Here is a 22,430-nt window from a genome sequence, read left to right on the forward strand (position 1 = left end):
GAAAGAGGGGGAAATATTTCAGGAGTGAGTTTGTAGAAAGAACGTTGTGTGAGAAATAGCTTAGCAGCCTAAATGCAAAGTTTTGGAAACATGAGTCGATCAGAAGGCCAATATCAATTGTGTCATTCACCTCCTTTAGCAGTGCAGTGTAATCACCAAAAGTAAGGCCCATGAATCCTCCTCCAGTCTAATTGAAATCCTTAACAGCTGCTAAAGAAAACAAATATAAAATAGTGTTAGTGTACTTAATATGTAATCACAAGCCCAAACTATCCACAGTCAAATGAGATGGTTAAAAGAACTTTATTAATTGAAGAACGGTTAGTAAGGGGGGATAATCTTGCTGTGTATATAACTAGGGCTAGGACAACAGAATATTCTTATTGTTTTGACTCTCAGGTATATATCCGACAATTAATCAACAGATAACCACATCACTCTTAAAAACATAAGATATCAACGGATATACACTTGAATCAAAACAATGCAGGGTTCGCACAGACTTGAAAAGTCCTTGAATTGTGACTTTTGCCTTGAAAAGGCCTTATTTCTATTATTATCTTGAAAATATGGAAAATTTATTGAAAATGTCTTGAAAGGCCTTGAAAATTGTATGTTTTATGTTCAGTAAAAATTTTTCAAAATATTAAAAATAAAATTGAAATAAATACTAATGAATTATTTTTTTAAGTATTCATAAAAATACGATTAAAATATTTGTTAAATATTGAAAATAAAAGCGAAATACATTGGTTTGAAATTGCATCGTAATATTGTGGACACAAGAGTTACATCCCATTATCACAAAGGGACGTAACTCCAATTTTTTTTCGGCCTGACCGTCCTAGTTTTCAGTTATCACAATTTTTTTTTCACTTTTGACCCCCTTCCCCTCTAAAAATAACTTGCCTTGTGGGGACGAGATTCTCTAATGGCGACTCCCCCCCCACACACACACACAAATTCTTTTTTGATTGTGATAATCTAAAATGAGGCTAGCTGAGCAAAAAAAAAAAAAAAAAAATGGACAAGACGGCAGCCATCTTGGTTGGAAGTTTAAAAGCTGTAAAGAGAGTTAATATTTGAGATGAAATAAAAAGTATTTTAAACTACTTACAAACACCAAAAAAATGATGCAGATTAATTGCAAAGTAATTTTTATTGACTATGGTAACATTTATTTTTTGTATATTTGATATTTTACCACATGTTTGAATTTCTGTGGATTGTAAAACAGTCCAAATTTTGCTTTGAAAAAGTTTGAAAAGTCCTTGAAAATGGAGACTGAAAATCTGTATGAACCCTGCAATGAAAAGAATATTCTGTTGTCCTAGCTCTATCTATAACGAAATATAAATTATTACTTTGCTTCTATTTATTTTCATTCTTCTCTTGCTTACCGACTTATTTTTCAATTACTAATGATTACTCACCTGTTTCCAGATCAGACCACTGTCTTATCCCACAAGAAGCAAGATAAAGGTATTCGTATGTCATAGAGCACCGTTGCTGTCAGTATTGTTTTCGTCGTCATTATTGTCTCCGTGTGTTGTCGCCATTGTTGCACAGCTACCACAGAAAAAAATTTCTAGTCAAAGTTCACTGTTGTGTCAACTGAAGATGCCTCTACATTTTTCGATAAATCAACAACTTTTAAAGGTGTTTGGCTATGCTGAACACGAATATTGCAGGAAAAATTAGTGCAGACAAGTAGTTTTCGAGATATAAATACCTGTATAATGCATCATAATTTCTAGTAGTTTGAATTAAGTCTACGAGATGCAAACATTTATTCAACGTCATTTCTTTCGGAATAAACACACCCAACCTCCTCATGTTAAGAACAGCTTTCGGAATAAACACACCCCATCTCCCCATTAAGAACAGCTCTCAGATATGCATCAAGTTGCACATGCTCAATATACCATTTCATTCATGATGGCGGCCAAATAAAACTACTAGAAATTATGTAACAAAATACAATTATTTATATAGTAATTGTCTGTATTTTTGGAGATGAGTTGTTTTCATTGATAGTGACATATGGCCGAGTGGTCCTAGACGTTGTATCAAAGTTTACAGTTACCCAAAGGTGCTGAGTTCAATCCTGAACGAAGGCAGTGAAAAAAGTAACATTGAAAAACAGAGAATCAGCAACTATGTCCCAAAGCCTAGCTGGAGTCCGAACACGGTACCCCCGTAATAATAATAAAGGGTTGGGTTCGAGACTCCTAACAAACCGTTCACCTGACGAAGGCCGGAGGGCAAAACGGCCGAAACGTTGTGACAATAACAACCAAGATGAGGAAGTCAGTCCGACAATCTCAATCAACAATTATTTATATCTTGAAAACTTTTTGTCTGCGCTAATTTTCCCTGCAATATTTGTTTTTAACATAACCGAAAACCTTTAAAAGCCATAATTTTTTAAGAAATTGTTGGGGCATCTTGAGTTGGCGTAACGGTGAACATTGACCAATTTTCCATCTGCCTGTTTTCGCTCATGTTTAGTCTGGTATCATTTGTAACTGTGTTGTGAGAAATATGTCCTGCCAGTCTTTGTTATCCATGCTTCTTTGCACACATGTTAAATATCCAGTTCAATGGTAACAATCAAACAAACACAACACAGTCTTATATGAAAAGAAAAGAAGTCTTTCTTTATTAGATGTTTTTGCACTTTTTTCTTTTAAATGACATCCTTTTGTCATGTATTGCAGGTTTATTTTTGGCTCCTGTTCACCATATTATGCAAGTATTAAATATGCAAAGAAACAAATACAATGCATTCATAAAACCTAGCCCACTCATGACCCGTTGAGTCAGTATTACGTATAAATTAAAAACTGTTTGTTCATCATTGTCGATGAAGACCACAAACATTACTTATAATACTGTGATTTGCATGTGAAATTTTTTGTGCCAAGAGTTGCACAATCTCAACCACATCTCTCCTGAGTTGGCACTGTTTTATTCCAGTGGCAAATAGGGATTCAAAACAACTGGAAACAATGCCGATATGTGCCATAATCATGTCGACACACCGGTTTTTGTCACACCAAGGGAGGTAAGCAGTGATGAGCCTGGTTAGTACCAAGTGGATGACTATTTAGAAATAGCAGTCACTGTATGTGATATATATTACATGTAACTACTTTTTTGTATAAATCTGCATGCTATGTTTTTTTTTTTTTTTTAATCTGCTTAATTTTATGGTTATTATTGGTTTCCTCCATTACTTTTTTTTTTTTTTTGCAAAGAGGAAGTAGATATTCACAGGAGGGTTCACATAAAGGTTGTTTACATCATTAATAAAAGTGGTGTTATGAATGTTACGAGATTTGAATACTGCACTGTGAATCATCAGTCTGTCTGTCTATCCATTTTGCAATCGTCATCTCCATATGATTTCTTAATTTTGACACTGGTTGATAATTATGTTCTTTGCAAGGATTACAAAGTCAAAGGATTTCGCAAAGTCAGAAAACCCTGTGATGTCATAATAGACCTTTTCCGTTCTGCCTTCTCTATCATCCTCCATTTATCTCCCCCCCCCCCTCTCTCTCTCTCTATCACTTTTCTTCACGTTCTCTTAATTATTTAAATCTTTCCATTCTTCATAGGACTTCTCTTATCATTTCCTCTTCATTTATATTATTCTCTGTTCCTCCCACAATCTAAAGCATCCATGCACAAGCGAAACAAAATCTGCAGAGTTCGTGTATGAGAGAGAGTAAAGTATTTCTTAGTTACTTTTGCAGTTTTATAGTTTTACCAATTTCATAACGCAAAAAAACTTGCTAAAACTTAATATAAAGTAATATGAAATATTCAATACACAGAATACAAACCACTAATTATTATGAAGAAATAGCAAGACGGTTGAAGCGTTTATCAACACAGCAAACTCTTTAAAATTAAATCCATACTTAAAGATTGGACACCAGGTTTCAGAAAGTCACGCAAAGAGGAAATAGTTTTTTCCTGTATTCACATAGGACACACACATACCCATTCCTTCCTTCTGGAAAATAAAGACCCTCCAGAACACTTAACTGTGAATCACTTCCTTTTAGACTGTGGTGATGTCATACATATTTGTCAAAACTTTTACTATAGTCAACATGGAAGAACTATTTGAAAAAATAAACCCTAAACAATTTTAGTTTTCCTGAAAAAAGTAAACCTGTACAAGAAAATATAATCCTAATATAACCTGAATTGATCAAATGAATGATCCAAAAACCTGACTTGATCAAATGAATGATCCAAAAACCTGAATTGATCAAATGAATGATCCAAAAACCTGAATTGATCAAATGAATGATCCAAAAACCTGAATTGATCAAATGAATGATCCAAAAACCTGAATTGATCAAATGAATGATCCAAAAACCTGAATTGATCAAATGAATGATCCAAAAACCTGAATCGATCAAATGAATGATCCAAAAACCTGAATTGATCAAATGAATGATAAAAAAAAAAAAGTTGATCAGCGGAGCCTGACTAGATGAAATGAATGATCCAAAAATCACAACTTGATGAAATGAATGGTTCAAAAAATCACGACTTGATGAAATGAATGATCCAAAAATCACAACTTGATCAAATGAATGGTTCAAAAAATCACTACTTGATGAAATGAATAATCCAAAAATCACTACTTGATGAAATGAATGATCCAAAAATCACGACTTGATGAAATGAATGATCCAAAAATCACTACTTGATGAAATGAATAATCCAAAAATCACGACTTGATGAAATGAATAATCCAAAAATCACGACTTGATGAAATGAATGATCCAAAAATCACGACTTGATGAAATGAATGATCCAAAAATCACGACTTGATGAAATGAATGATCCAAAAATCACGACTTGATGAAATGAATGATCCAAAAATCACTACTTGATGAAATGAATGATCCAAAAATCACGACTTGATGAAATGAGGGATCCAAAAATCACGACTTGATGAAATGAATGATCCAAAAATCACGACTTGATGAAATGAATGATCCAAAAATCACGACTTGATGAAATGAATGATCCAAAGAAGCTGACTTTTCTTAACAAACAACAATCAAAAAAATGTTCTCATTAAATATATGATTTAGCATTAGATGACCCGTTTGATATGCTTTAAAACATCAACAAACTAGACCGCTTCAATTTAAGTTAAGGTAAAGAGAACAAAAAGGAATTTGATAATTCTTAACTAGATAATGCAATAATCATTGTGTACAATTCTATTGAAGTGTACTACAGCTCATCAAAATTGTACGCATAGTACATAAGACAATGAACAATTGTTAGTAAAATAAACAGTTTGTGATTTGTGAGAAGCATGCATCCATATTTAAGAGGGGCGGCATGAGGTGTAGCTTTGGTAAATATTTTCGAAAGCATATGGGTTTTAAAGTATGTAGTATCTTGGCAGCCAATAAATTGCCATGTTTCTTTTGAATGTTCCCTTTTTATGTAAGGTTTTCTTCTTTCTTCGGTGAAGAACTGCTGCATATTAAAATTACTTTGTCACGCCAATACAACAATGATCATATATCATTATAATGATATTCGAAAACAAGGCTATATCAAGGAGATATCACTCTCATTTATGGCCAAGGTTGCCATATTGACCTTTTTAAAGCCAAATTTAGCCTTATTTTAAAGCAGTTTGGCCTTCAAAATCTGCACTTGGCTTTTTTTTCTTTTTTTTTTTAAGCTTAACGTACGGACTAAATAAGAAAGGAACAGCATAATATTATATTGATACTAGCAGGCAGCCTGGTATTGCCAGGTGTTAAAATGTGCATAAATATTATATTTTGATTAATGCAGGCTTCTTATTTATTTTAAACAGAATTACCGTAACGTTTAAATTCCTTTAAAAAAAATAATTAAGTAAAAAAAAAAAAAAAGGAAAGAAACTGAGATAATGCGAGTATTATGTTGTTGTTTTTTTTAAAACAGTTCACTTCTTTTAAGTAAAAAAAAATACTCGAGCTGAGATAAAAATCAAAACCTACAAACAGTGAGTCAAGTACGATAACCATTAGACCAGCTTAGCACAATATTTAAAGAGTGTTTTCAAACCTACTTATTCTTAATATAAGGAATCTGTCATGTGAACGATTCACGCATGCACAATCGTGAAACAGTATACAAATAGATAAAAATCTGACGACCTCCACGTACCAATGTTTCAATTTTTACCTCTTAAGAACCCTTTTTTTTTTTTTCTGGATGAAAATGGATTAAAAAGTTTTCCACATGTCTTGAATACCTTATATACCAAATTTCAAGTCTTTAGATCAAAAATTTGTTAAGTATATAGGTTGAGAAGTGTCCTCACACACGCATGCACATTCTCACTTTTATAGATATATAGTTATTAAGCGATTTTAAGGGATGTGGACGGTTATGTACAAAAATTCATAATTATTCAATTTACTTGTACAACAGAGTCTTCCTGCATAGTAACTATATCATTTTAAAAACACATTATTTTTGGACGTAAAATTAAAACCTTGTTCAATAAGAACGTCTGGCAAACCCGAATAACAGCAATATCTCATCTCTTCACTGTGGAGGTCCTCCTCCGGTACCGTAAAATTAAAGGACTTCTTTGGGCAACAGTAGTCCAGCTTTGAACTTTTATTTCTGAATACCAATCAGATATTGCAACAAAAACAGGAAGGTGCATCAACCGAAAAACTATGAGGAAGACAGTAATGAGGAAATCTGAAATAATACTTTTGACGCAATAATTTGGTTACACCCATCTTTCTGACTAATCTTATGATGCTGGTAATCAGGAAAATATAAAATCCAAAAAAACCGTGACGAACAATAAATTGTTTAAATGAAGAAAACAGATTCTTTTTAAAGAAATCGGTCAGCGATGGCTTAGAAATAGATTATAAGATTTCTAGACACAACTCTATCATTAGGTCGGTCAGTCAATCACACTTGTTCTGTCATGCTTAAGCTAAATTGAATAGACATTTCACTTATGTCTGGTCATCTCTATAACAAGTTCTGTCAATTAATCTGTCATGCTTTAAAAATGCAAAAAAAGAAAATGGTTACCAGTGTTCGATGCTATGTAGTCAAGAGCTGGATGATAAACAGTGCTTTACTGTCAAAATTTGATATTTATAGAGATGAAAAGTGGACCTTGGAGTTGCTTCGGCAGCCTCGTGACACTCGCTTTCTCTCTATTTTGTCCTTTAGTTCTCATGTTCTATGAGTGATATTTCTGGCAGAGAAGGAAGAATTGCTGTTTTCTGGATCGGCTGTTTTCATCTTATTAACCTTCATCCTTAAGTGTTTTTTGACTTTGATGAATGGTGATTCATTGGTAAAAAAAAAAAATATATATATGTTTCATATTTATGTAATCATCAATGTAGAAAGTGATAATTACTGCTGGTCAGGAGATTTGTACACGGTCACAAAATCACCCTTGACTCTGCAAGCTAGTATCTATATATAACTATAAGTTGATATTTTTGTCGCACTAACATTGATATTAAAAGCCTAGTTTTTACTATCGGTATTTATTTTCTTCCCCATAAAAGCAAAATGTGACACAAGGTCGTTTTTAATGTAGGGGGAAAAACCAGCTCCACAAAAAGGGGCACTCTGGAAGTACGTAAAAATAAAAATTGCCTTAGTAAAGAAGGGTTTCCCTTATATTGACTATGGACAAATTAACTTATGTGTGGCATCAGAACAGATACTGCACTGTGATCTTATATATTTAACTTATTGAAACTGAAATCAAATATACATTACAATACCGAAAACATTAAAGGAATACAATTTAATATGAATTACAACAAATTTAGGTATGAAGTCCTAAGAAATTGGGGGGGTGAGGGTCGAGGGTGTTTCTGTTCGTCTATGGACTTTGAAATTACTCTTAGTTAGCACCTTTCACCACAATACCGCATTCACACCGTAGAGTTAAATCTACGTCAAGAACCCCAAACGTTTTTAATACACTGTGATCTTAGTCCAAAGGCCAGATACTTTTTCTATTTAGAAATTATTAAAAAAAAACTTCTTAATATACTCAGTCATGGATGTACAAGCGATTTCATAAAGGTTAACTAATTTACATATTTATTCAAGTTCTCTCCTCTCTTTTTTTTTTTTTTTTTTTTTTTTTTCATTTTTCTTCATCTTTTTCTTCTAGGGGGTGGAACATCCAACCAGATGTCGAACATTTACCCCTATTTTAGTGAGTCCAACCAAGAGATCTTTTCAGAATTCTAGCCGTCCCTTTTAGTGCAATCGTTTGTATTTCACTTGCACTTGGTTCCCCGGGTATACTTGCTATGTACTTTTTAAAGTTCTTTTTCATAAGCCCAGTTGCTCCTATGATGATTGATATAATTGAATGTCTTGTATTATTAGGTTTAAAGTTTGCTTTATAATTTTTATTTTATTTTATTTTTATATGGATTTTCTTTTCTTTTTATCTCTGTTTGTGACTTCCCAGCCCGGTTGTTTTAGATCCAAGTGTTAAAGTTCAGACAAGATTAGAAAAACATTTTCTTTTATCAAAGAATTCGTCCACTGTTGACCTCTAAAGTTTATGGCTGACATATTGTCAGGCAAAACAAAAACAAAGTGATTTTTCAGGCAGCTCTGAGGCCTGTGGTTCTGAAAACTCTCTAGGGTGGGGGCAGTATGTTTACATGGGGCCTAAGGGAGAGGGGTAATGGTGTTAAAATTCCAACAGGTTAGTGAAACTATTAGGAGAGAAAGAGAGATCTACTACACTAGTATTAAAGGAAGTAGAAAGGGTCCAGATAATAAAGGCTAGATAATTTCCAAACAAAGATAGTCCCTGGGATCATTACAACAAACTAGCAATTGTCTTGACAGCAACTGGCTCTCTTTTGTTAGGATGAGATAAGATCTGGCTTGATCCTAGGAAATGCATCGTCCCAGGCATTACCTCCCTCTTTAGTAGGCGAGATTGATTTATAGCCGGTCATTTTGGGTATCCACATCTAGGAATGCTGATGGGTACATTCACAGCTATTTTTATACCAACCCAAGGCTCCCCTCAGGGGAGCTGTTTTTACCCACACTCTGGCCTTGTGCCATATCTTGATGCAGTTGTGTCAAGTATCTTAATTTTTTTTTTTTTTACATAGGCATCACCACTTATCAAGGCTCAGAGGCCACACGAGGATAAGGGTGAAAGAGTGTACATTAGAAATTGGACAATAAAGTAATCGTTAGTAATGGAAATTCGGTAAATTTGTTAACTTATATGGAACGGTTCATCAAAAACTTGTTTACATTAGGCTTGAAGACAGCCATATTATAGTCAGCTGGAAGGCAGAAAAACGGAAGAGAGTTCCACAGGCGTGCAGTTCTAAGAAAGAAGCTTTGTTCATGGAATCTACCTTTAGATTTACGCACAAATAAAGAGTGAGTTATAAATTAGTGATAGTGTTTTTTGCTAGACGGGTGTTTCTTTTGAAAGTTTGGCGAGGTGGGGGGGCATAGATTGAAGCTCAAACGTGCGCTTGCCATGAAAATAATGATAAAGCAGAGACAGACTTGCAACATCTCTTCTGTGAGAAAGAGGTTGCAGGGAAGAGAAAAGGACATCCCCTACGAGGCTACAAAGTCTATTTTGAACTCTATTAAGTCAGGATAAGTCCTTTCTAGCAGTTCCTGCCCAGATGTGGCAACAGTACTCCATCCCTGGACATACTTGGCTCTTATATAGATAAAGAATTGCATCAGCAGTGAGATATCTACTGGATCGATAGAAAGATCCCACCATTTTTCCAATGGCCTTGGCAATGGATTTAATGTATGTGTTCCATTTAAGATCAGGGGTAAAGGTCAAGCCCAGAAGCTTGTCAAAACATGAGGCTTCCCCAAGACGAGAGGCATTTGTTTTAATTGATGCCAGATGGGGATCAGAACGTTGATGATATAAAGATAAAAGCTTGGTTTAAGATACATTAAGAGTAACAAGCCACCTCTTTCCCCATTGTACCACTTGCTCAAGATCAGAGGAGAGAGAATCAAAAAGAACTTGGTTGTTTACTGTCTTAGATATGCTACCATAGATAGTAGTGTCATCAGCATAAATGTCTACGAATGATGTAAGGATGTGATTTGGAAGATCATTAATGTAGATCAGGATGTAGACAAAGTACTGCGAGGAGGCATGTGAAGTTTCCTCCTGGTGCATTATGGTGGGTCCACAACTAGCGCAAGCAATCAATCGATTTGATTGAAAAATGATCAATTTCACAGATTTTGATGAGAATAAAAATATTGAAAGTGTGGAACGTTCATTGATCTTCATTCAATCCCGGGAAACGTTGGGTCTCCTTGCTAGTTGGTCCTGGATATGACCTTAAACTATGTCTGATGGTGAGGCCCCCAGCTTGCGGGCTTTGGGGAGTGTGGAGCCACCATTTAATCGCCATTGCTCCCAGGTCTACTCTGACCTGGAGTAGTAGTACCTGTTAGGGTCCCAACTATGGGTTAAATAGAAACCGACTTGAAAAAAAAAAATACATTCTATTAAAAAACTTTTCTTCAAAATCACTGGATTCGGCATTAAATAACCTGAAAAGGGTTGATATGCTGTAAAACAAAAACAACCAACCAACCTTGCTAGTTATAATTATCGAAATGTACTTATTGCATTTGGAAGTGTTACCAGCCATATTTTCTTTGGATCATCTGGTGTGTTAATCAGTCAGTTGTAGGATTTCTTTTTCATTGCTCAGTGTGACAGATTTGTTATATTAAGGATGATACTAGCAATTATAGAACGGTCACTCGAACTAATGTTAATAAAATTGAAGAAGCACAAAAATAAATATTTAATGATATCGATTGTGTATGCTAAGTGTATTCTTCATATTGCCTTTATTTCTATTAATTTGATCTTTGAAAGTCATAGCTCAAGCGAGTGTCAATATTTGATACTGTTAACAACTCAAGTAAAAGATAATCGGTGGCTCAAGTTCAATTTTTATTGTTTGTTCAAAACTTTTGTAACGATTACAATCTAATTGAACGTCAGCATTTGTAATATACATTCCCATAAGAATTCTTATAATGCTTGTTTCTTGGTAACATCTGTATGTGATTGTTTTGAACCACTGAGATTTTAACATTAATAGGTTGATTCAGGAGGAAAATTTTAATCTGTGATATTTAAAAATTTAATCACAAGATAGGCTTGACTACAGAGATACCGAAGAACTGATAATCAAACATTTTAAACCATTTTAACGTCTCCACGTTTTTGATGACTTAGTTATGTTGCTTGCATGAATGTCTTCACAATCCTCAAGCAGATAATCTACTGAGTGTACATAATCATGTTGACATCAGTTCTTGTTAGATCATCGAAGTTAAGCAATGTTGAGTCTGATGAGTACCACATGGGTGACCATTTGAGAATACCAGGCGCTGTATGTATGTGGACGTTGACACCATTTTTTTTTTTTTTTTAACTAAGGAGTCACCACTTATCAAGATCTGAGTATAACGATTAACCCCACTAGACCTGAGCTACTGAACCTAATTTGCCCCTGTGCCTGGCCTCCTGGGCAAAATTGTGAAAAAAGTTTAAACGTATTAGTAATTTTTTGCCTTTCATCTACCTCCAGTATTCAGTCTTTGTGTACCAGTCTGCCAACAGGTGGAGCCCGCCTTGATGTGCAGGCTCACTTGCATCGTCAGAATTATCATCATTTTCTCCTTCATCGACATTTTCATCATCACTAGCGTTACTTGATTCAGAAGCATACTCCTGATCCAATTAGCCTCCGTCAGAATCAGAATTTGTCACTTTATCCAACACTTGGTCTTGCTCTTTTACCTGTTGAAGTGCTTGCTTCATCACTAGCTCGCTTCATGGCTACTTTAGTCTACAAAAAAACCCACAACTCTGCCAAAACAAAAGAAGTCATTTGCAGAACATTAGGCTTGCACTAAAACGAGGCTAAGCAGCAATTGGGTAGCTATTTTTAGCTCCCTGGCAACATAAAAACATATGGTCAGAAAAATACCGGTTTAGCGGTAGCTTGGTATATATCATTTTCGGAAATTACCGGTATATTGGTAACTCTGTATGGTAGGGTTAATGAGTGCACAGTAGTCACTGTGCCAACAGCGTATTAATAGTTAGTGGTGGAAATGGATGTAGAAATGGAGTATTGGGGGGGGGGGCTCAACGAGAACTTGTTTATGACCATATTGTAGTCAGCTGGAAAACAGGTTAACAGAACAGAGTCCCACAGGCGATCAGTTTTAGGATAGAAGCTTTGTTCATGGAATTTGCATTTAGATTTAGGCATAAATAGTGAGTGGGGAAAATTGTTTATGGTTGTTGCAGCTAGATAAGTGTTTTTTCTGAAAGTTTGGCAAGTGGGGGGACTATAGATTGAAGCTCAGACGAGTACTTGCCATGAAAATAACATCCCTGCAAGAACTGCAAAACCCTAACATCTTCATATTCCCTGTCAACTTGAGACTGTTTGTGATTTTGATATTTTTATGAAACTTTTTCCTTCAGAAGAAACTAGTTCAGCCTGCCAAGAATGCGTGTTACTTCGATATGGTCAGTACATATACAAAGGTTTATCGAAGTTTCAGGGATCAAGGTTTATCCAAGTTTCAGGGATCAAGGTTTATCCAAGTTTCAGGGATCAAGGTTTATCAAAGTTTCAGGGATCAAGGTTTATCAAAGTTTCAGGGATCAAGGTTTATCGAAGTTTCAGGGATCAAGGTTTATCAAAGTTTCAAGGATCAAGGTTTGTCAAATTTCAGGGATCAAGGTTTATCGAAGTTTCAGGGATCAAAGTTTATCGAAGTTTCAGGGATCAAGGTTTATCGAAGTTTCAGGGATCTAGGTTTATCGAAGTTTCAGGGATCAAGGTTTATCGAAGTTTCAGGGATCAAGGTTTATCGAAGTTTCAGGGATCAAGGTTTATCAAAGTTTCAGGGATCAAGGTTTATCGGAGTTTCAGGAATCAAGGTTTATCAAAGTTTCAAGGATCAAGGTTTGTCAAATTTCAGGGATCAAGGTTTATCGAAGTTTCAGGGATCAAGGTTAATCGAAGTTTCAGGGATCAAGGTTTATCGAAGTTTCAGGGATCAAGGTTTATCGAAGTTTCAGGGATCAAGGTTTATCAAAGTTTCAGGGATCAAGGTTTATCGAAGTTTCAGGGATCAAGGTTTATCAAAGTTTCAGGGATCAAGGTTTATCGAAGTTTCAGGGATCAAGGTTTATCGAAGTTTCAGGGATCTAGGTTTATCGAAGTTTCAGGGATCAAGGTTTATCAAAGTTTCAAGGATCAAGGTTTGTCGAATTTCAGGGATCAAGGTTTATCGAAGTTTCAGGGATCAAGGCTGGAATTTATTAAGATTTCCATTGGTTTTGTAAATTCAAATGAAATTGGCGAGGACCAAATGGAATAGGGTTCTGTTTGTGTTGGAGGCAAAACTCTTGAAGAAAGTAGAATTCAGATCATTATTGAGGTTAGATAAATAGATGTAAATGTTGTGTTTTGATAATAATATTGTGTTAGCTCTTTCAAGCTACACCAGTTGGGTAGTAGAGAGCAGACAAGACAGTGTTGCATCGTATGATCATTCTCTCCACGTTTGCAGATGGTTGGATCAGTTTTGTGACTTCATCTGGTCATAGCAACTTTTGATCGCCCCCATTCTCAGTTGTAGTATGGCCCAAAAGAGGATTGTTCCACTCTGATCAGGAGAGGATGATAATAGCTACCCAAATCAAGGCTTGATGACCAATGCTTTTAAAAACATCAGTGATCTCAGCAACGACAAGTGCAGGTTGTGCCACACGGAATTAGAGAGTGCAAGCCATCTGACATTCAATTATAAAGTTCTAAGGGAGGACAGTTACTACACAATGCAATACAGTGGTGTATGTAAATATCTGTTTGACCCTCTCTAAAAATTGAATATCCAGTATAGCAACAAGTTTTAGGAACATATACCAGAAAGAACAGTTGGGAATAAGTTATACACCATCAACTTTGACTATGCAATTCCTATACCTATGTACCTAAAAAATAGAGCTATTAAACTTGGCATTGTGATATTAGGCAAGAGGATGAAAATAGCAACCCTAGTTGAAGTCAGTGTCCCTAATGATGTTGGCTTGAATGGAGCATAGGGGAAGAATACTACTACTGAGGTTTTATGCACGACATGGAAAGAAACTGGAATTTTAGGAAGATCTTCTTTATTCCAGTAATTATAGGAACAACTGGACTCGTGAAAAAGAATTTCACAAAACTACCTGGTGAATATACTTGGTGAACCAAGCAATTGCATCTAAAGGGACAGTTATAATTCTAAAAAGGTCTTTTGGTTTGAGTATTTGAAATAGCAAGTGAATTTCTGACATCCGGAAGAATGCCTCATCCTCAGCAAAAACAAAAAAGATAATAAAAAAAAAAATTGAAAAAAAAATTATTCATCCTCGTATTATTTAGATTACTGTTCTTATCTTGAGTTTTATTCTCACAACGTTTTGGCTGATGTAACCTCCGATTTTCTTCAGGTGTATCTTGTTGAACTTGTGAAATTTTTCTGTCGAATTTGTGAATTTGCAATGAATTTTGAACAGAACTGAACCCTTTATTCATTCAGAAGGACCTCTGGCGTAACGGATAAAATTCTAAGTAAAATTCAGTTCTAAGTGACACTCCTCTGGAGATTGAAGGTTCAATTCTCAGTGTGGGCGATACTAAGAATACAATTACAAATTACTTAGGTCTTCTTCTACCCGGTCTGACGAGAGCATGCTGCCTCCAAATAAAGAGTTCCATTCGAAATTCTGTTAAGATTCCCAGAGTTCAACAAGATACACCTGAAGCAGGTCAGAGGTTAAAACAGTAGTCTGACGAACTCAAATATAACAAATAATCAATTCAGGAACAAATTATTATTTTATTTTTTATTTTTTTACAATTGTATTTAAAAATTCATAAATGTATTTTTTAAAAATATCTTTAGGATATCTTTATTCTTGTTGTCCTACTTACAGGTCTCTCCGTTCTCTTAGATTAAGAATTCCGAACTGTGATTAATTTTCGGCTCGTGTTTTTTTTTTTTTTTTCATCTCAATTTTAGTTATCTCACAAAAAACCACGCTCGCACCGTAAGTTTACGGCAGTGAGTAAAAAGGACCGAGTGGAAAAAGCAAATAAGCTTGAGGTAAGTAATTACATCTGCTTTACTTTAGGATTCATGTCGCAGTACTACGACACCTGCTCTATTCGCTGAGGAACTCTATGCTTAACAGAAGATAACACATTACCCTTCAACTCATTCTTTATCTTTTCTTGATTATCTTCCTGAGCTTATTCTTTATTAATTTTTAGTTTCTGCATTTTTTTTTTTTTTTAACTCACTACCATAGAGTGGCGGTTAGAGTCGCTTTTGATAATAACATTTCGATTGTGTTTTTTTTTTTTTTTAATTAATAATGGTTGATGGGGCTTTATTAAAGAAAACATTTGGGTTTGTATTACTGTACATATAGATTCGAAAAAGTTGTCAAAAAACAAATATATAACAAATACATGTTATCAAAGGCAAGATAAGTTACTTTTCTACCAAACTGGATATATTTTTCGTGTTTTTATTCAATGTGACATGTTTGTTCAGCTCGAAAACCATACATTGTTTACCGATGTATTGGAAAATTCAAGATGGCGTCTGACGCTCTCTTTAACACGGTAAGTTTGGGAAAAGGTGTTATAAATAAAAAACTGGATAAAATACTGTTAAAACTCGCTCAATATATGTTACCATGACATAGGTTGACATATATTCGGCGTGTTTTTAATAGTATTTTGTCTAATTTTTTATTTATAACACCGTTTCCCAAACTTAGCGTGTTAAAGATGGAGTGAGGCGCCATCTTGAATTTTCGAATACATCGGTGAACACTGTTTTTCGAGCTGAATAAACATGTTACATTGAATAAAAACACGAAAAATATATCCAGTTAGGTAGAAAAGTAACTTATCTTGCCTTTGATAACATTTATTTGTTATATATTTGTTTTTTGACAACTTTTCGAATCTGTGTACAGTAATACAAACCCAAACATTTTTTTAACATCATAATTCTTGATTAAAAAAAAAATTATTTAAAAGTACTTTAGCCACTATGAAAGATTTAAAGTTTGGGTAGCTTTTAATGGAAAACATTTGAATTATGTTTTTTTTTTTTTAAATTAATAATGATTGATGGGGCTTTATTAAAAAAAACATTTTTTAACATGATTGATCTTTATTAAAAAAAAAAATATTTAAAAGTATTATAGCCACTATGAAAGATTTAAAGTTTGGGTAGCCTTTAATGAAAAATATTTCTATTATGTTTTTTTTTTTTTTTTTAGTAATAATTGTTGATGGGGCTTTAATAAAAAAATACTTTTTAAGCATGATTAATCTTTATTTAAAAAAAAATTATTTAAAAATATTTTTAACCACTATGAAAGATTTAGAGTTTTGGTAGCTTTTAAAGTAAAAATAGAAAATCACAAGTTCCAGTCATATGTTGTGTAATACTTGCTTTACGTGTGAGTTTGCGTCTGATGGAATAAATTATTACAACATTTTTATGGATGGTCAGTATTTCTTTTAAGTGTCTAAATATTTAATTATAGAGCTTTTTTTCTTTTTTAAATTCTCAGATTACTATAAAAACCAAAGTAGTATGTGCATATATTTTTTTCACAAACGTGAAAATATTTGTGAGGGTGGAGTGATCTATAGATTTTGGATTTACTATTAGTTTTAAATCAATAAAATTAAGTTTTAAAGCAATAAAATAACATTTGTTTTTGGCATCGGAAAATAGGCGCAAATTTTTCCAATTCCAATACCCCATGAAGTTTCCATTTTTCTGATTCCGATTGTGACTAATCGTCCCAACACTAATTCGTTACTTTCTTTTTTTTTTTTTTTAAATTTAACTTCAGTGTAAAGTGTTAGATATCAAGCGTCCCTTTTCTTGGGGTGAACATTTAATCTTTATATGAGATACTTCTCCTTTACTTCTCAAATATTGGCTTGTTCCCTCCGTTAGCCATTTTCAATCCTCTCATAATATTCTTCATCGTTAAACCAACACTCAATTCATCTCATTAACTCCTATCCTCGAGTGGCTTTCAGACGTGTTAAGCGGTGCCCCATTAATAAAAAAAGAATGTTTTAAAATAACTTTGGAAATGCGACATAGTTTTGGTCACAGACGCTCAATTTTCAGCGTCAGATTCAATGAATTTCTAGCTAAAACTAAACGGAAATTCCATGAGCAGAGTTTCTTTACTAGAACTATCCATCTGGAATGCAGTACCGCGAGCCTGCTTGTCGGCTAGCTATAACATCATCTTCAAATCTAATGTTAATAAATTCCTATTGAGCCGTCTTCTTAAATAATCGAGCCCTACCTAAGTTCCGTCATGACTCTTCTTGTTATCTCACCTTCCACCTAACACTTAACCCTCATTCTAGAGTGACCTCTGGGCCTTCGATAAGTGATGACCTCCCAAGTAAAAAAAAAAAGCTTGAACCTTCATAATTTCATCTGCTAATATTAAGGTGGTGGTGTTTTTGTTTTTGTAAAATATTTCATAGTCAGCTTTTTTTATATATATATTCTATTTTATTTCATATAAAAATAATTTTTTTTTTTTTTTTTTGCACATTCGCCTCTTGTTTTGCCTCTTCAGTGTAGAGAGATAGAAAACTCACACTTGCACATTTTTGTCATTATACAATGAGACATTTCCAGTATTTTTTCTTTCTTTTTTGTAACTTTTATTGTGACAAAGTATTTTAAGTACTTAGTGATTTTAAAATAAAATGAAGCAGTTTTCAAATAAAAAAACAAAGCAAGATAATCGTTTTCTGATGTTTTAATGTTTTAGATCTTGAGTTATGCCCAATCATCTTTCAGTTTAACAATTTAAGAGGCGATTTATATTTTTACTGATATATATATATATATATATATATATATATATATATATATATATATATATGAGAATAATGGAAATCGTATTCCGACGAAATATAGAAATAAAAAAAGGAACAAACCAAGTTATGTGTTCATCACCGTTTCGTTTTTAGTTTTGTCCATTTTATTCATCCTGAGGAAGTCTCGAAATAAAGACGAAACGTTGATGAACACATAATTCGCTTTGTTCCTTTTTATTTCTGTCTATCTGTCTGTCTCCCTCTCTCTGTCTGTCTCTCTGTCTCTCTCTCTCTCTCTCTCTCTCTCTCTCTCTCTCTATATATATATATATATATATATATATATATATATATATATATATATATATATACCGTTTTGTTGTATCCCAATGACCAAAAGAACAATTCAATTCACATCGATAAATTTTGTTAACTTTTTATGTTTTATCGCAGTGAATGCCTACATTTTCTTTACTTTTTTACACACATTTTGCAACTTGTAATGAAAAACATTGTCTTTGGTTTATTGATGATATGGTACCTGGGAATCAAGTCTCCTGGCATTCTCTGCTGCTTAAATGAGAATAAATTTAGAATTACCTGGTATTGGTTAATAGAAGACAACTCTCGACCTCATACCTCATGAATGATCCAAAATAAAATTCAGGAGCTTTAGTTTTTTTTTTTTTTTTTTTTTCGAAGATTCATGAAGTGTTTAGAATTTTAAAATAAAGTAAAAGAAAAAGAAGATATTCGTTCTCTGATGTTACAATGTTTTAAATCTTGAATTATGCTTTGTCATCTTTTCATTTAAAAATTTAAAAAACGTTTATATTTCCTGCCAATATATATATCTTTAGATTCTGCAAAAAGTATGTATTTTTAAGGTATATTACACTTTATAATATTAACCAAATTGTCTCAAATAACAAGCTCAACGAAGATATGTTTTCGGCTTCAGAGCATATATATACTGGTTAATTACATCCTATCGACCAAAGGAAAGAATCAATCTCCATTCATAATTTTATTTATTTTTTTATGTTTTATTTCAGCAATTGCCAATATTTTTGTCTTTTCATACCTTAAGTGCGTTATGCAGCCAATAATGAAAAATATGGTCTTTTGTTTATGCGACTGTTCTTCAGTCACATTCTAGTCTAATTTATAAAAGGCTATATGTTTGTCTGTCTCCATATTTTTTAAACACTATCTCTTCCAAAACTAAAAGTCACAGAGCGGTGCTAGAGGCAATGATTGGATTTTTTTATGGACCGTTTTTTTATGGGTCTTTAGCTGATTAAAATAGTTTTAAGGGGTCAAAATTGAAAAAAATCGTAATTCATTTTGTAAATTCATCTTAATTTATTTTTTAATCAGTTCATAATCAGTTCATATGCGTGCCACATTGATGCAGTGGTAACGTCACCAGCTTTGAATGCTACAGGTTCGACAAATTAAAATATCATGCTAGTATTAATTTTAAAAAATGGACACAGTGTTTAAAACAAAAAGGAAAGAATATTTTTTGCTATTAGTTGCAAAATAGAGTAAGGCATAAAAAGATAAAAGTAGTAGCACTTGCCAAAATTAAACACCAAAAAAAAAAGAAGATAAATAAAATTATGAATGGAGATTCTTTCCTTTGATCAATAAGATACAACTAACCAGTATTTATATATATATATATATATATGTATATTATTTTTAAAATGTAATTATCCACTGACACGTGTTTCGTCGCCTACGACTCATCAGAGTGGCTGTATCTAGCGAGATTCGAGACGATGAAACACGTGTCAGTGGATAATTACATTTTAAAAATAATATATAAATACCACTCGCCATGTGGGGGTACCAAATTGGTTAAAAGGGAAAATTATTCCCAACTCGCATTTAGGTAAAAATGCACTTTCGTGAATAGTTGAATTCATTCAAAACATATCGCTAAAACCAAAACAAAACAACATCTATATATATATATATATATATATATATATATATATATATTTCGACGGGAGGGTGTGGATTTAATACAAACTCTAGGAGAAATATTTACAGCACTGATTCGTAGTTAAATGGTGAGAGCTGCCGACTGTCAATGCGACGGTTGTAGGTTCAATCCACGGCTGGGGAAAGGTGTTTGTCTAGCCGCACTGATGAGTTATGATACAACGAAACAGTACTGTATGTGGATGACCATATATATATATATATATATGATGATGGCTGGCAGCTGCGGAGCAATTATATCGAATTGCGCACTAGGTTAGTCTACACCTTCTTTGATGGCTGATTAAGCCTGTTTTTGAGCGGCGGCATATGTAACCACATCTGTCACAGTTGAAGGCAGGCTCATTTGGTGGTATTTCTTGCCTCCTTTGTTGGTGAATGAGCTCTTAGTTTCTAAACTCTCTCTCTCCCCATGCTCCTGTTTGGTGGAACGCCATAGGTCATGGTCTTGGGCAAGTTCTTCCCAGTTTTGCATGTTAATGCGCAGCGTTTTGAGATCATGCTTACAGATGTCCTTGTAGCACATCTGCAGTTTGCCTATGTTTCTGTTGCCTGAGGTTAGTTTACCAAAGAGTATGTCTTTTTGCAATCTCCCTTTTTTCATTCTGGTGATGTGCCCCAGCCAGCAGAGCCGGTGCTGTTTCAGGAGTGTGTACATCGTTGGCAGATTGAACCAAGAGAGGATAATGTTGTTGGACACCCTGTCCTTCCAGCTAATCTCAACGATCCGTCATAGGCACTGTCAGTTGAAGGCATTCAGTCTCTGTTCGTGCTTTGAATAGGTAGGCCAAGCACAAAGACTGAATGCCTTCCACCTATGGTGTCAACGACGGATCCTTGGGATATATATATCTATATATATAAAAGGCAAAATGTGTGTGACCATTTCGTATATGTCTTCAAAAGGCTTTTCTTGCACACGGTTCTGGGGTCGTTACGATCGCTTACAACTGTTTATATGGGTCCTAAATAATAATATGTACGATTTGGGAAAAGCGCGTCGCATCTAGATTTATTTATGTCGACTTTTACAAAGTTATTGCTATTTTGGCTAAGTATATGCCAAGTGTTAAAATTTCAGTTGATGAATTGAAGGAAATAGATAAATATTTGGAGTATGTAGGGAAATTGCTTGAAAGTAATGGGTATAGTTATATGGAATAATTTTCTGGAGTGGTGTTGACAAAGATTGTGTAGTAATGAAATTAGCCAATATTTAATTTTGTGGAGATTTAAGTGAAAAGTTGCATTTTTGTGAGCTCTTAATATATGTAGTCTTAGATATGTATTTGATAGTGATCTAAGGGGGAGGGGAGTATGTAAGTGATTAAGGAGGTGTGATTTGTTATGCCTATAATTTATTGATGTTTCTTGTATTTATTATTAAGGAGTTTATTCTTATCTTTAAATTTAGTGATAAAGAATTTTTCATTCAAGCAAAGAAAACAAGGGGAGTTAAGTGATTGACAAGTTCTGTTTTTTTTTTTTTTTTTCAGGATTTCCCAGTTGACAATTGGTGTTAAGTTTTTCCTATTATATCTGGATATATCTATAATCGTAGCCAAATTAAATATTGAAACACTCATATCTTTGGTTCTATGAAACTACATGAAAATTTGCAGGCTTCTTGAAGATTATAATACTTTTCTATGATTAAAATTTTATGACAATTGGGAAAAAAAGAACCTATATTTTCAAACCAATGAAATATGCCCAAATTTGCCTACATTTATATAGTGTCCTGGCAGGCCAGTTTTGGTTTTGCTACTTTGGGACTAATTTTGTATAGGTTTTCTTTTGCTTAGTTGTCTCCCCTGAGATTTTGGAGTCTTATCTCGATGGTAATTTTGGGGGATAAAGAAAAAAACTGCTACTATATTGAACTGACCAAACGGTGGATGGAAGGCGAAACAAAACGATCTGTTCTTTCTGGGGTTTAATCTCAAAAGGGCTTGGCATACCCTCTGTGATATCACTTCACCTGGGGGTACTGACTGAATCACGACCCACAAGTAAGGGCACCTACCTTATTTTACTGTCTAAGCTATGTAGAACACAAATAATTATTCATATTTAACTGTATTCATACTATTACTCTAACTAGAACAATATTTTTCCTGTCTATTTTTTTAACCTTACTTTAAGAGCCTATTTTATGATGATGTCTATTAGGCTTTGATATTTCAATATTGTGATTTGCAAAGGGCCAGAATACCAAAATTATCCTATGAAAACATGAATTTGGCAGCAGCCACTGTAGATTTAACTAAATCGCTGTTCACAGTTTGGATCAGCAAACATTTTGACTTGTGATATTATGAACATCTTTGTGAGTTATTTCCCTTGAAGAAGCCATTCACTTTTTCCATCTTTCTTTGT

General features: G+C 33.9%; 1 protein-coding gene across 50 annotated transcripts in view; it reads left to right on the plus strand.

Annotated features, from left to right (window-relative positions):
- The window catches only part of LOC145252497 (uncharacterized), a 957,520-nt gene that overhangs the window by 639,905 nt on the left and 295,185 nt on the right, over positions 1-22,430 (plus strand). For 34 of the 50 annotated variants that reach the window (XM_080111966.1, XM_080111941.1, XM_080111971.1 and 31 more), the window contains one exon: positions 15,178-15,261. The exons of the other annotated variants lie outside the window; for them this stretch is intronic. In XM_080111966.1, the coding sequence (XP_079968092.1) occupies positions 15,178-15,261 (84 nt within the window). The remainder of the gene's footprint in view (positions 1-15,177; positions 15,262-22,430) is intronic. 50 annotated transcript variants of the gene reach the window in all.

Source organism: Euprymna scolopes, chromosome 29, assembly GCF_053919585.1.
Source record: "Euprymna scolopes isolate OS-2025 chromosome 29, ASM5391958v1, whole genome shotgun sequence".
Lineage (NCBI taxonomy): Eukaryota > Metazoa > Mollusca > Cephalopoda > Sepiida > Sepiolidae > Euprymna > Euprymna scolopes.